The sequence below is a fragment of the Sinohyriopsis cumingii genome, chromosome 11 (genome assembly GCF_028554795.1).
Source record: "Sinohyriopsis cumingii isolate HCF-2022 chromosome 11, ASM2855479v2, whole genome shotgun sequence".
Lineage (NCBI taxonomy): Eukaryota > Metazoa > Mollusca > Bivalvia > Unionida > Unionidae > Sinohyriopsis > Sinohyriopsis cumingii.
Window position 1 is genome coordinate 38,665,047 of NC_142971.1, and position 15,863 is coordinate 38,680,909.

Below are 15,863 nucleotides of genomic sequence, written 5' to 3' on the forward strand. Positions count from 1 at the left end.
GAAAAGCAAATGGTAAGGAGTATGTGAGTGTGTGGTTATGACCTACCACATCCCACCCAGGGATCTCGCTAGGAATTTTAAAAAATGGAGTACATGACTCCCAGTTTGGTAAAAATAGGAGTCCCACCATCAAAAGTTGCAGTCCCTTCTTTCCTCCAGAATCAACACAGACGTGAGTGCATCTATTTTTAGATGGAGAGGTTTCCATAACGTAATCACTAACTGTAATATAGCTTCATTACAACAGTCCATTTACAGGATTGCAAATTTATGGTTATTTATTTGTCTATGTCCTTGTAGTAATTTTAGGCAATGGTTAAATAGTATCTGATTTGCTGTTTTTTCCTCGTATTTTCGCAAATACGTGTCAAGTCGGAAAACAGCTTAGACCTTAAAGCGCATCTCGCTAATTCCACAACATAGCATTGTCCTCTACGTTTCTGACCTACATAATTTGCAGTTTAAAGTTAAATCTTTAATTAAAAAAAATTCCTTGGCTTTGCTTTCAATGATATATATATTTTTCTGAAAATATTTGCCCGATGATGTACGAAAACAATCTAATAAACTGGTACATCCCAGACTTAGCGAAGTCCGCCATTATTTCCCATTAGGCCTACTGGTTCACTTACAGTTTGAAACTAATTTTATGATGAAATAGTGTACAAGAGGCAGTTAATATATATCCAGATCACCGATTCTGATCTTAAAAAGCAATGTTTGTATGTTTTATCATCAAAGGATATCATGCAGGAAATTGATAGTTGCTACCTTACTGAAAAAGGGTTAATGGTAAGTCAGCTATCAAAACATATGCTTGTGAATGGGAAGGAGTTTGTTTGTCAACGTAATTGATATCAAAACATGGCCTAGCTACTGATCTATAGATGAATACATTTCGCTACAAACACTAGAACTAACTGGGCTAAGGTGAGGGGCATTTTAAAAAAAGTATGGTCAGTCAATGTACCTCTTAAATAGCTTTTATTCGTCCATCAGAGTGATACTGAATTTTGTCAATCCATGTAAGGGTTTATTCCAAACACTAAGCTAGGCATCACACACTTTCTTACACTTAGCTACTGTCCTATCCGAACTATCAATTCTAGCAGCTTTAGCACTCTTTTGAATCTCGTTACAATCTTCGTAAGTTGAAATTTAACCCCAAAATACTTATCCAAATTTACGAATGACGTTTTGTCGAAGTCTCAGCATGTCTTGATTCTCATGCACTACTTATTCCCATACATTTGGAAATGAACACAATGGTTGTAGAAGAGACGGGACATTTTTGGTTTTCTTTGAGATGGATTGAATCAGGTGAAAGTGCTTTTGGTGATGCTGAATGGGGAAAAAACTGTCTTTTAGGCATGGACATGTTATTTTGAATGGAAGATGATGCTAATCTTAATTGGATGAACTGTCTCCAATGGAATGTAGTGATCAGTTATGAAGAATAATGAACAATTTTACAATGCTGGAAATGTGGGTGGTGATGCCTGTTTAAGTATACAATAAAATATTGCAGGCTATTGGCCTCAATTAAAAGCCCTGGTTTAACCTTTTTGTTTTATTTGGTAAAAATGTTTCATGCATGTGTGGGCCAGACATAACTGCTTTGATGTTTTTGTTAAAAGATAAATTGATATAGAGAGATTACAATTTAATGCCATTTCAGTATGATGCCGGTTATATGATGCAGACAGTCATTATAGTGGTGCTACTTTTAACTTGTTTTTTTTGTTAGACTCCTTATGTATCTGTTTTTTCCCCCATAAAGGTCTCATTCATTTCAACCTTTTTAATTTTTTTATGTTGGAAATCATTTACGCACTGCATGCAAGGGCAAGTGAATTCAGTTATGGTGTCTGTGGTATGGAACTGAGTGTGTTTATGTATTAGACTTATTTTAAATAGTTTGAAACACAAATTATCAGAACTAAAGAGATATTCCGTATGTGAACAAGAGCATAATTTTGTTTTAAAAAATGATGGGTTTTTTTCTCCAGTATTTTATATAAATGTAATACTGTGATTTTTAATATAATTTAAGTTTTTCCCATACTTAAATCTTTAGTTTTTCACAGAGGGTTGCCAATTAAAAGTAAAGTTCTACCAATGTAAATATAAAGGATTGCAGAACCAAAAGGTGATGAGAACGTGTAAGTGTTTGAATGTGTCCATACATCTTCAGTCACAGTGTTGCTACATCGCTCTGGTGGCCTAGTGGTTAGAGCATCCACCCCGGATGCGAGAGGTTTTGGGTTCGAACCCCAGCCAAGTCATACCAAAGACTTACAAAAAATCGTACTAACAGCTGCCTCGCTAGGCATTCAGCATTAAGAGGTTAGTGTTAGGACTGGTCGGCCTGGTGTCAGGATAATGTGACAGGCTGGGACATCATGCTACATGTCTATGGCATGATGTCCCAGTGCTAGTCATCATTTTAAACTGCCACACTGCAGACATCATAGCGCTATGACTGGAAAATTGTTAAAGCTACGTTTAAAATCTAAATAACACACACATAGTGTTGAAACATCTCAAGACAAAATTCAAGATCTCATGTTCGTTGCGTAAAGAACAGTCATCTAATTTAAGCATGAACTGTACAGTTATAGAAAGGCTTGAATAATCAATAAGGCAGTCTGCTGGTATTAGAAATAATTGCTCTCATGTACAATAGCTTACTGTTATCAGGGCTTAAATGAATATGTCATGCAAGTTGCTTTATTATGTAGAGCATTGTATTGCAGTCAAGTAGGAAAAGTTGGCCATTTCTTGGCCAATTTAAATATTCCAGTCGACAAGCTTTTATTTAATTAGGTTCCATTTGCAGCAAGAAGAGCAGGTTGGTATATTAGATTTTGGGTTTTAATGGCCATTTTTTTTACAAATTGGCTACATCATGTATAGGAAATGGAAGCTATATAAAAGTGCCTTTCCATTGGACACACCAAGGTAACTGATCTTGAACCTCGACTATTTCAACTGCAGGAACAGAGTTTTAAGACTTAATAATGTTTACTTCCAGAATCGTCAGTATATTTTTGTTTTGTAATTCATGATGTATATTTTTGTAATCTTCTATTTGTTGCTGATAAAACATTACCGTAACTATTCATAGATAACACAAGGAAGCATTAAAGTCGATATATGAATGAACTGAAACCTTCTTTCCAATGGAACAGAAACAGCATACATTGGAATACATCTGTTGTTAGAAAGAGGGGCTTTCATAATGTAACCACTCACATTCTATCTTCATTACAACAGTCCATTGATAGGATTGTAGATTTATTGTTTTATTATTTGTCTATGTAGTTTCATCAGGCATTGGTTAAATATTTGCTTTTTGCCTTTTTTCCATTTATTTTTACAAAATTGAGTGAAAACAACTTTGACCTTACACTGCTTCTTGAATTCCGGAACATAGCATTGTCCCATACCTTGGAACCTACATGACTGCATTTTTATGCTAAATCTTCATTAACATAATATTTAGACTGCTTTCTGAGTTGAATATTTTCATTAATATATTTGCCCAAATGTTTATGAAAACATGTGCAAGAGTTTGTTTGTTGGAGCAATTGAAATCAAAGGCAGTTGTTTGATTCACCTTGAGCCTCAACATAACACTGGACATAACTGGCTAAAGCAAGGGACCATTTAAAAACTTTCAGCATAGTTTTTATATTACAGCTTGTACAACAATTAACATACATGTACAAATTTGTCTGCTATAAGGTATTGACCATTAAAGGGGGGCTGCGATTTTCTTTTGAGCTGAGATATTTGATTTTATTTTATCTGATGATAATTAATTTTTCGAAACATGGTTTTTCTGAGAGACCAGTGACCTTTTTTATTGTGCCAGTGCAATAAACACATGCTCTAGATTGAACCCTGAGTATCATAAATACATGGCTTTATTAATAAAAATTATCTTCAGAAGAAAACAGATGTTAAGACCCTTTATCACTGTATTTGAGGCCAGGCCAAATGTTGAAAGATGGTTCACTGTACTCTAGATAGTGAATTTTAACCACTGTCAGCTGGATCTGTGTATACTATAAAAATACCTAGGTTTTTGTATAATTACTCTTTTAATTTACCATAACTAAACCTTGACTTTATTTCCACCATCAGCTGATTTAATCTCTTAGTGTTCAAGGCAACCTTAGGGCTTTCAGCAGAAAATTGAAGTGGCCATTCAAATTTTCAATTAGGTCACCCTATGGCTACCAGAGTTTGATGGGTACCTGGAGCAATTTGCAATTTTAGGAAGATTGCATTTCTGAAGGGGTGGTAGTTATTTTCATGGGGGTTATATAATAACGAGCATGGGAGTTGGTCAGACAAGCCATTTAGGTACTGTAACATTTGTTTGCTTTTGTCTTTATATCTAAAACTGGTGCATGCAGTGATGAAATTTGGTGTATACATTCATCTTGTTGAGAATTGCACTCCACTAGCATAAGTAAGTCATAGCTACTGATATTTCACATCAGAGTGATTTTGTAAAGTTTGTACATCTTAATCTGTCTTTTTTCTGTCATTGTCATTTGTTCAGTCAAGTACAGTGTATTCAGTCTGGGACTCGTGTTCACACCCAAAGAAAAAAGCCATTATGATGTACTTTTTATATGCCCACTGTAAGGCTGGGCATTAACATACAATGTCCATTCGCCTGTACCTATTTTATTTCCTCAGAATAATTTGGGTTCACCATCCACTATTTAAAACTTTGTAAATAGCTTTGCTTTTGTGATTAGGAGGAAGCCTAGATTTTAGTGTGAAGGGTCAGGGTCACTTATTTCAAGAAAAAAAATGTCTCTGCACAATAACATTAGTTGTGCATCAGTGACATGCACCAAACTTTGTTGATGGCTTGTGCTTGGGGTAAGGAATACATGTAATTAACAAAATCCACATGGTGACGGAAGACCAGTAATTTATGTTGAATAACTTCAGTTATGCATCACAGGCCTGGACTAAACTTTGTGGACAGCTGCACTTGGAGTAAGGCACACACCTGCTTAGGGTCAGAATGTCAAAGATCGCTGGCTGAAAAATGAAAATGCTTTCTGCACAAAACTGTGCTTTCATCAAAGTCTGTAGATGGCCTAAACATTGGGTCAAGGTCACTGGTTTTTAGCTCACCTGGCTATGGAAAAGGTAACATATGCCATGCCCCTGAGCATCAATAATTGCCAATGTAGCGACAGTATTTCTGACATCATTCTGATCAAGCTTAGAATATGTGCTTATATAATTAAGCTCTTTGATAAGTTTGATAACGAGTTGCATGCATACTAATTTGATCTAGCATCTGATTGGCTGAGTTTGTTATCCCCACTGGAGGCTATATTTCATTCCCAATTTTTTTCAAACTTGTAATATGGGTTTATCTCAAGATCTTGGATATATTTCTTAAATTAGCAAGGTCTTTAAAGAGATTGGCTAATAGTGTTGCCACTCAGGAGATCAGATTTCTGATTCAGTTTAGATTTGGATTATATACATGCATCAGCAAGATCTCAGATGGTTTCAGTAATGAGTATGATTCATGCATATTAATTAGGTGGTCCTGCATTTGATTGACCAAGCTTGTTACCACCCTGAAGGCCATATTTCTGATCTTATTTTGATAGACTTGGAATATTTGCTTCCATCATCAAGGTCCTGTACAAGTTTTGATAATGCTAGAGATGCATCCTATTAATAAATTGATTTTGTATCTGATTGGTTGACCTTGTTGCTACTCTGGAAGCAATATTTCTGATTCGATTTTGATCAGTTTTGAAATGTTTTGGCTTGTATCATAAAGATCTTAAATGGGTTTCATAAGAAGTGGATCCACACATAGTGATGGGATCTTGCATTTGATTGGCTGAGCTTGTTATGAGTCTTTCAACCTTATTTGTTATCAGATTTTGGTAAAACTAGGAATATATGCTTCCATTGTCAGGATCTTATATGTTTCACTAATTAGCAAGATGGATGCTTATTAATGAGGTGATCTTGCATATGATAGGCTGGGTTTCTTCTCTTGAAGCCATAGTTTTTATCTGTTGGGTTTCTCATCATCAAGATATTGGATGACTTCGGTTATGGGTACAAGAGACTGCATAATATGCCTTCATCTTTAAAAAGAATTTTCATCAGGATGTAGTAGAATAGATAAATATGTAATTGAAATAGAATGTTTTCTTATACCACTATACAAGCATGCTTAGTGAAATAGTTAGCTTTTAAGCTATGTAAACCAGTTAAACAATATCAGATCCACTTGGGCCTCTTGTAGTTTTTCACTTCAGTTCTAGACTATACACCTTTTCCAAAATAAGGAAAAAAACATATTTATTGTGTTGTCAAAGATCAAGGTCATTGAGGTTAAAAGAAAAATTGGGTTTGCCCTAACTCTTATTAATAGATCTTCTTAACCAAAGTTTGGATGACTTGTTAGAGAAATTGGGAAAGCTATATTTTAGGGTTTGAAGGTCACATGTCAATGTAATGGTTAAGTCTGAAAAGAAAGTAATGCTTTCTGCTTAGCAAAGTTGCAGTTAATTGAGACTCCATTGATCAATAAACTACATGTGCATAGAGGGTTATTAAAGATGGAGGGGGTTCACATGGTACCACTGTACTTTGTTTGCTACAGTAAGATTTGTTGTGTACATACATAGCAGGAGAGATGCATAAAGGTCAGAGTATTTTTTTATAAGTTGAAAGTTTATTTGAATGATTATAAATTTTTGATTGTTTACAAGAGTACACTAATTGAATATTTATTTTCAGATTGGTTGTCACCATGAAGTCCTGGTCTGATGGTCTACTGAAGTTGGTGGCTAAGTGCAACAATTTTGAATTGCCTGGTATGTACACAGTGCAGTTCATTAAGCTGTCCAGAAGAGGAATAGAAATATAATTATTTTATTCGTTTTAATCGAGAACACAAAGAGAAATTAAAACATTGTGAATATTTATCCTTCAAATGAGTCATCTATTATCAGATGAAAAGTGCTGTTAATATCAAGCTTGCACCCACACACACATATACACACACACATATATATACACACACATATATACACACATACATAGCTGCAGTGGCTTAAATAAATCTCACTGGGTACCAATAATTAATTAGCCACATGAGATGTACATACTCCCCATCCTTTTTTTTTAATTGAAACATTAATAGCAGTCAACAAAGCTTTTTCTAACTCAATTTCATTACGATTATCTGATAACAAAATAATAAGTTTTACAGTTTGTCTTATTTTAACCCTTTGAAAATGAATTATAATGCATTTTATATTGTTTAAATGCGGATGCATGTGTATGGTAGCAGTAATTTTCAGATTGCCTTGAATTGTAGTGCTGTAAGATCAGTAAGGACAGATAGCACAAGATGAAGCTTAGTATTATATTCAGATCTATCCATCTTTCGGGTGAAACTGTTGTCACAATTTTTTAATCCACCTGAAAGCACTTCTCATTTTATCTGTGCATGCTAAATCCAAATGAGCAGTGAGAATGTAAAATAGTAGATACATAATAACAGCTGAGTATTGAAGCTCACGCTACACTGATTCTCAGACAAAATAATGTATTGATATATTGTTCAAGCTTCCTGATACATCAAAACCTGTCTTGAGTGACCTTTGCTTTGAGTGATCACTGTTCATTTACAACCATAAATGTATTGCATGGATCGATTTTATGATAGAAACACACTGCCATGAGCGACCACTTCAGGAATGCAGCCAGCAACCATGATTTTTTGACACTGCTGTGAATGACCGCATCACAAAAACGTATGAACACCACTGACTTTGATTTAATCCTTTGCAAACTTGACCACTTAAGAGGGATCCCAGGCATGGTGTAGATTGTTGTAAACAACACTGCTTTGAATGACCATATTGCAGATACACATATAAATGCCTCTGACTTTATGTAATCCTTTTTAACTGCAACCACCAAAAAAGTAAAAATTGTTCTAATTTTTGTGTCAATATATAAATGTATATATATTGACACAAAAATTGGTAACAGTGCAAATTCAAAATGGTTTCCCAATGTTTCAGCTAAACAAGCTCTTTGTCAGGTGAAAAAATATCTTACATATACAAAACAAACACTTAACACATCTGCGAAAAATTCTGGACTCCTACACATTTGCCGCAATTTACAACAAAAGATATAGCAATACAAAGTTGTGTAAAACTAAAAGGCAAGCAGGTCCTTTTGTCTATCACACAGTGAACCAGTACGTTTGGACCTAATTTTAAGTTTTGAACAAAGGGCAGAAACACAGCATGGCAAGAGATCAACGCCATGTACAGGATTTGATAAAGTAATTATATTCTTTTAGAGTAATGCAAGGAGGTTCTGAAGGAAAGATGTTAAGATAACTGTTGGAATAATGGACAAGAACTATAATAATAATAATAATAATAATAAAGTTTTTCTGCTTCTCTGCCTTTGTGATGAAATTCAGATTGTAGTAGAAGTTATTCTGTGGATGCATGTTGGGATTTGGTTTGGTTATGTATGGCACAGCAACACAGATGAGTCATTTAGTGTCAAGGCAATTGGAGTAAAGTGCCTTGCCCAAGGACACACCATGTTAGTTGACCCAGGCTGGTCTGGCGATAGGATTCAAATCTGCAGCTTTCAGTTATTAGTCCAGTATGCCAGCCACCATGGTTCCTCTGCAATAATCATTGTGTTGCACATCAAATCAGGTCATTGTGATCGACTTGTAAGGTTGAATCACCATTGCTTAAAACTGTCAGTCATACCATGGTTTGAAGGGGTATCTTGTTTGGCAAAGATTTTCAGTGTGTGTGTCTGTTACAATGTATGCACAAGGTGTAACAGCACATCAGCACTATCCTGGATAGTGTGCTTAGTAAGCTTAAGTATAAAAAAAATTAAAAAAGACAAAAATCCTTTTTAAACTTCATTCATTTAGGAATGTCTTTCCTGTATTGGCAGGTAGGATGACATTCTTGGTAATTTGCCATCACAAATTGAGTTTTACCCTGTCAGTGGAATCCCTAATATATATACTTGTGTACAGGTCAGATCCATCAGTGGAATCCCTAATATATATAATCGTGTACAGTCAGATCCATCAGTGGAATCCCCAATATATATACATGTACTTGTGTACAGTCAGATCCATCAGTGGAATCCCTAATATATATACTCGTGTACAGTCAGATCCATCAGTGGAATCCCTAATATATATACTCGTGTACAGGTCAGATCCAACTGCACAACCCAGATATGCTGTTGCAATATTCACTAGCAGGTTGGTGTTTTTATAGTTAGAACTAATTAGTAGAACAAACAACAACAACCCCAATCGGCTGACACATTATGTAGCAGCAGATCTTTGTCTCTGTTGTTTGCTGTTGGATCCAGCTTACATGTACAAATAGTACAGTGTTACCCCGCTATAACACAGTAGTTGGGAGCTGTAGAACCTGACAGTGTTATAGACTGAACATTGTTATAAGCAACCAGGTCAGGCAGATGAAGAAAATGATGCATGTACCCCCAAAAATTTGTATGGGGGGGTAGGTAATAAATGCAGGCACAAACATACATGCTTCATTGGCACAGTTACCATCTTAAGTCGATGAATATTAAATGAGCAATACACCTCTATGAAAACAGAGAAGGCATATATAATATGTTACTTTATTCAGAGAACCATACATTGGTACATTTACGTGTATACCTGGGGTGCACAACCTTTTTTGGCCATGGGCCAGATTGCATTTTATAAGAACACTCGAGGGCTGCCAACACTAATTTCTTTAATATAATTACTGTTCAAGGGCCAGATTTATGTATTGTTTTAATTTGCCCAGAGGGCCGGACAGAACACATTTGCGGGCCTGGAGTTGTGCACTCCTGGTGTATACTGTTTATATATACATGTCTGATGTATAGTGTGAATAGAGTATCAACACCATGTACTCACCCACGAATCTCATCACATACATTAAATCCACAATACAAGTAATTCCATCGAAAATATGCACACACAGAGATTTAAAATATTCAATAATTTTGTCACAGGTCATATAGGTCTGAATTCAGTGGAAATAAATAGCACAATCACATAATGAATGATGAAACACATTTACTTTTCAGTACGTCCCAAGTCTGTAAAAGTTAGTTTGCGTTTTAAGCCACAGTTGGTAGCGTTTGTAAGCATAAACTTTTTTCCTGCGAAAAGGAAACTTTCACGACACAGTCACTTTGGAAGACAAAACAATCCATCAGATTCCATTGCTTTTGTGTAAGAAAGGTTCTTTGTTTTTCTTGAAGATTGTAGTCTGCTTTCTTTGATCAAGTGTGCATATGTTATTGATGCTTCTGCTAAAGGACAGCTATGGAGAACCAAACAAATGCCCATTTCTTATTGTGGCGGAAACATCAAATAATTGTATTGCATGGTTGAGACCAATTTTTCCATTTGCTTAGTACGTTTTTATAACAATCAGTGCTTCAAAGGTAATCTGTTTTCTTTGAATTTCAGCAAACTATTTTATCTGGGTACATTTTTAAAAAAGGAATTGGTCGACTGTAGTTACTGTTTCTCCCTGCCTATTGAATAGACCAACAAGTATGATCTTGTTTTGGTTTATTTAATATTTTTTACATTTGTGGTAGTGGAGTCATGCTGCCTTCCGTGCATGCATCAGAAATTTATAAAAGGGTCAATGGACGATAGAGACGCAGGTGTTCTGGTCTGATGACAGGGATTACTACAGAAAATGTGAGTGTTCTGAAGGATTTAATTCTGAGTGAAAAGAAGAGGAATTTTACATACAAATGTCAGTCTATGTAAATATATTAATTACTAGCAACCAGCTAAAAATCTGACAAAAGATAGATTATAAGATAATACCTCATCTGTTTGATCTCTGCTACCAGAAATGTCAATAAAATAAAAGAAAGGCAGATATCTCACAACATATAGTACTCATGCTAAATGTCAACATAAGCGGATTATGATATAACAATGCACTGTTAAGAACGTTTGTCAGTATGGACAAAGAATTTGTTATGTAACAAAGGTAAATTTCAGTACATTTAATGTTAAGTTTGCAGCTTCCTTTCTTGGGACCTCTGAATTTCTCCACTCCAAACCAATGGTTGTATATACAAGTATAAACAGCCAACAATGTCGTCAATAAACAATGTTGCCAATAAACAAAAAAATTCACCAGATGTAGCATCTTGATGTCATGAAAGAATGAATGTTTTTGAAGTGTTTATTATAGATTTTGTTGTTGCAGTTCTTTTTTCATATTAAATAGTACTTTACATTCATATATGTCTTAATTGTTTATCAAGTCATTCTTCAGAATGATATGCAACATCATATCTAACATAGATGGTATATGAAACAACCTGGTAATGAGATGGGTGGATTGTATTTCCTATTATCTTTGTTTTAGGATCCTCAAAGAGTACTTGTCTACCTTTTATAGTCAGTGGCCAACAGGTGGGTCTGGTACGGGAAGATATATTGGAACATTTGAAACCATACACTGACGTCTTTGAGATCCAAAATACAAATCATGGACAGAACAATGGCTGCATAACACCTGGTGTTTATCTTCTTGAGAAATACCAGTCAGTAGAGGAGAGGAATGAGGTGATGAAACATGTTCTGGAAGACCTTAGGAAGAAAAATGGTTTGGTTAGTCTGCGTGGCTGGAGAAATGAGGTAATAAAAAGTGATTTTTTTTCTCCTTCTGTGCAAAGCATTTGCAGTTAAATCACTTGTTGTTTTGGGGTTTAATGCCATTTCTCAGTGCAAGATAGGCTGTGTATGGCAGCCAGTTTAAGTGGTGGAGGAAGAATCTGGGAAAAATCCGGTAAGAACCACTGACCCAAACAAAAGCTACTGGCAGCTTTCTCACATTTCCATAGTGGGCAAGCATGAGACTTGAACCCAGATGGACAGAGGTGAGAGGGTAGTGATCATTAAAGTTATGTGCTTAGACCAGTCATCCACCCTGGGTCCCTGTGTTGTTGTGATTCATGATGATGTCAGTCTTTATTTTCACTTTCTCAACTTGAGAGGTAAATGATTAAAAAAAATGAGTTGCACACATTTTTCTTTCTTGATATTTTAAAATGTCATAAGTGCACGTTAAGAAAATAGTTATGCCCAAAATCTGAAAATTTGTTTTATAATTCAAGGATAGAGTTAGCCATGACAACTAAGTTGGTAGAGACTCAGACTCTTAATCCAAAGGTCACAGGTCTGCTGCCTTGGTGTGTCCGTGAGAAAGAATCTTTCATTATGCATGAGTTTACAATAGAAAAATCCATCCAGTGGTCAGAATTTTGCATCAGAGACATACACAAGACTTTGGAGGAGCATCAGACTACAAATTATTATCCCAAGAGTGACATTTTCTATTCAACACACATGCATATTGAAGAATCATTTCCCTTACATTCCTGACAGTAAAAGGATAATTAAGTCGAGATGTTGTATTGTCGATACTGATGTTACTTTCGAACACTAAAACATCCATTGAAAATTTTCTCACCTTACGATAGAGTGTAAAACGTTAGGTTTACACTAAGAAATTGATAAATGATATTTAAATACTTAAGCTGAAAATATTAATCCTAATTATATTTTGTAAGTTGTTGTTTTAGAATTATCATCATATGCTTTGTAGTTTCTGCATAAAAACAGTAGGTCTACAGTAACAGTAAATTTATCTATTTGCTGAGAAAATGTGTCACATCGACATGTATATTTTGGTCAAAGTACTAAACAGGGCTAGGCTAGCAGTAGTTGTATTTTGGATAGTGCTCTGCATATTTCATTGTGTGGGATAACTATATAATTTTAGAAAAAGCAAACGATTAAAAAGTGTCTGTGCAGGAATGAAAAAGTAAAACCCAACATTCTCAGATTTTTTTATTTTAATAAAACCCACTAATACTTTGCTTGTGACCTCATTTTTGTTTTTGTATGTTTTAAAGCAGAATCTCATCACTGAAATTACTGTTATTAAACTTTGTACATTTTGTGAAGCACCTAAATTTCTCGGGATTCTTTGCTCTTTCACAATCAGTGCATTTCAGTCTTTTGCAATCAGTGCATTTGAATGTATTTTAGTGGACTGGTCTTTGAATATGAAATAGCATTGTGTAAATCTGTAAAAGAGCATTCTGCACTTTGTACTGGAACTGGGCTGACAGTAAGTTACTAGTAATGTAGTGGATGTCCACTTTTACATAAATATATTGCTGTAACATTCTAATTGGTGCAATAAAACTTAATCCAAACATTATGAGATATGTCAAGAACAATCCATCATGACTGCTTTTTCCATTCCATGTTGTAAACAGTTTGGAAGGGTTAAGTTTCACTGTGAGAACATGGAATTTTTGTAATCCATGATTCATATACAGTACGTGTCAGTCCTGGCATATCTTATCGGAAGAAAGTGCCTGTTAAAACATACCTTTACCGTAACGATTTTCTTGCAGTATATGACATTGCATGCCTATTCATGGGTTGTTGTTGTGTTTTTTTGTGTTAAATTGGACTGTGTTTTATTTTATTGGGCATAACCATATTGGGGAGAAGAAAAAAAACTGCCACAGTGTAGACAAAGGGAGCTAACTCTTCAGCTTGATACATCCAGATTACGGGGACTGTTTATGACTGGTTATGTGCAATTATTATGATAAGCTTCAGCCTCATGACATATACCCATGTATTAATTTCTTTCATATGTATTGTAAGTATTCGACTGGATACATTTTATTTATTTATTTTGTTTTAATACCATTTTTAAAACATTGTTGGCTTTATGTAGCCAAGATAATGGGAGCGAAGTAATTTTCCCAGGACACTATGAGAAAGCCAACTCAGGCTGCCCTAGGTGGGCATCAGACTGACAGCTATTATGATTTGGACTCTTTTTCAACCAAGCTGCTACATCTTCCATCAGATACAATAATATGGATATTAATTATTTCTTGTAATGTTCTATCTCTTGTTGCAGACATATGATGTCAGATGCAAAAGGTCGGATCCTGTGATGATGAAAATGGAGAGATCTGGTTGCTGTAAGTCAACATAGAGCAGTCCGATTTTTTTAATGTAGAAGGAACAAATTCCTTTGTGATGCGTATTCCTCCAATTGTAATTAAAGTCTACAATCTTTAAGGTTTATGCACAGATATAATTGTTATAAAGGCTTCAATTTTGCCTCCATTCCTCACCAGTATTAAGAGATTGTGTATTTGGAACATTTTATATAAACAGATGCATATACATCCTCACATCATTTAGGAAATTTCATATTGCATTGGTTTTAAAATTACGGTTGGTAGGTAGTTTTTTATATAAAAAAACCATTGTATATATTTTAATGAAAAGTATAAATAATGTACTAAGCACTTCAAGTTCTTGGCTAAACCAACTCTATTAGATGCACAAATCAATTTTGTGAATTTTTAATTTTGTAAAAATTAATTATTATTTTTAACATTATATGATAATGATTAGTCTATATAATATACTAAGCACTTCAAGTACTTGGCTAAACCAATTCAGTTAGATGCACAAATCAATTTCAGGTGTTTTTTTAGAATTTGTTTTTCTAACTGGGGGATGGGGGAGGGGTTTGGCAAAAAAGTAGAAACAGTTGGCCAACCAGAAACGTATATTTTTTTTGCCTAAGCAGGGTACAAAATTGATACGTACACTAATCACAGTATTCCTTTATTTGGACCTGTACAGCTTTAGGCTAGGTGCAGAATACATGCATACATGAATCACAGTAATGTTTTTTTTGGACCTGTACATCTTTAAGCTGAGTGAATACATACATACATGAATCACAGTAATGCCTTATTTGGACCTGTACGTCTTTAAGCCAGGTGCAGAATACATGCATACATGAATCACAGTAATGCTTTACTTGGACTTGTACGTCTTTAAGCCAGGTGCAGAATACATGCATACATGAATCACAGTACTGCTTTATTTGGACCTGTACATCTTTAAGCAGAGTGAATACATACATACGTGAATCACAGTACTGCATGATTTGGACCTGTACATCTTTAAGCTGAGTGAATACATACATACGTGAATCACAGTACTGCCTGATTTGGACCTGTACATTTTTAAGCTGAGTGAATACATACATACGTGAATCACAGTACTGCTTTATTTGGACCTGTACATCTTTAAGCTGAGTGAATACATACATACATGAATCACAGTAATGCCTGATTTGGACCTGTACATCTTTAAGCTGAGTGAATACATACGTACATGAATCATAGTACTGTTTTATTTGGACCTGTACATCTTTCAGCTGAGTTAATACATACATAGGTGAATCACAGTACTGCCTTATTTGGACCTGTACATCTTTAAGCTGAGTGAATACATACATACATGAATCACAGTAATGCCTCATTTGGACCTGTACATCTATAAATTAATCTGATTATGAATAGAAATAATGTCTTGAGCACCCAAAACTTCAAAGCTCTTCTGTACACAGGAACACAACAACTGCATTTTGAATGTTAGTCTCGTAAATGTGTCTTGCTGGACTCAACATTTTCGGTGAAGTGATCTTTTCCTGCAGTCTGAATGATATGAAAATAGAGTGAAGAGAGCTTAAGATCATCATGGCTCACATTTGAGATGGCATCTACAAGCTAGAGGTGACTCTAACTCCATTTTTAGAAAAAATTAAAGTCTGATAAATTTGTTTTTCATATGTTATAACTGTAAAAACCATACTGTTTTGCAGTCAGATCGTTTATAG

The 15,863-nt window shown here is 35.0% G+C and overlaps 1 protein-coding gene across 1 annotated transcript in view; it reads left to right on the forward strand.

Annotated features, from left to right (window-relative positions):
* Nucleotides 1-15,863, forward strand: part of LOC149787951 (uncharacterized) — a 58,130-nt gene that overhangs the window by 2,634 nt on the left and 39,633 nt on the right. Inside the window, exons 2-4 of the mRNA XM_089974215.1 lie at nucleotides 6,805-6,881; nucleotides 11,496-11,767; nucleotides 14,079-14,142. Of these exons, the coding sequence (XP_089830341.1) occupies nucleotides 6,818-6,881; nucleotides 11,496-11,767; nucleotides 14,079-14,142 (400 nt within the window). The 5' untranslated portion in view covers nucleotides 6,805-6,817. The remainder of the gene's footprint in view (nucleotides 1-6,804; nucleotides 6,882-11,495; nucleotides 11,768-14,078; nucleotides 14,143-15,863) is intronic.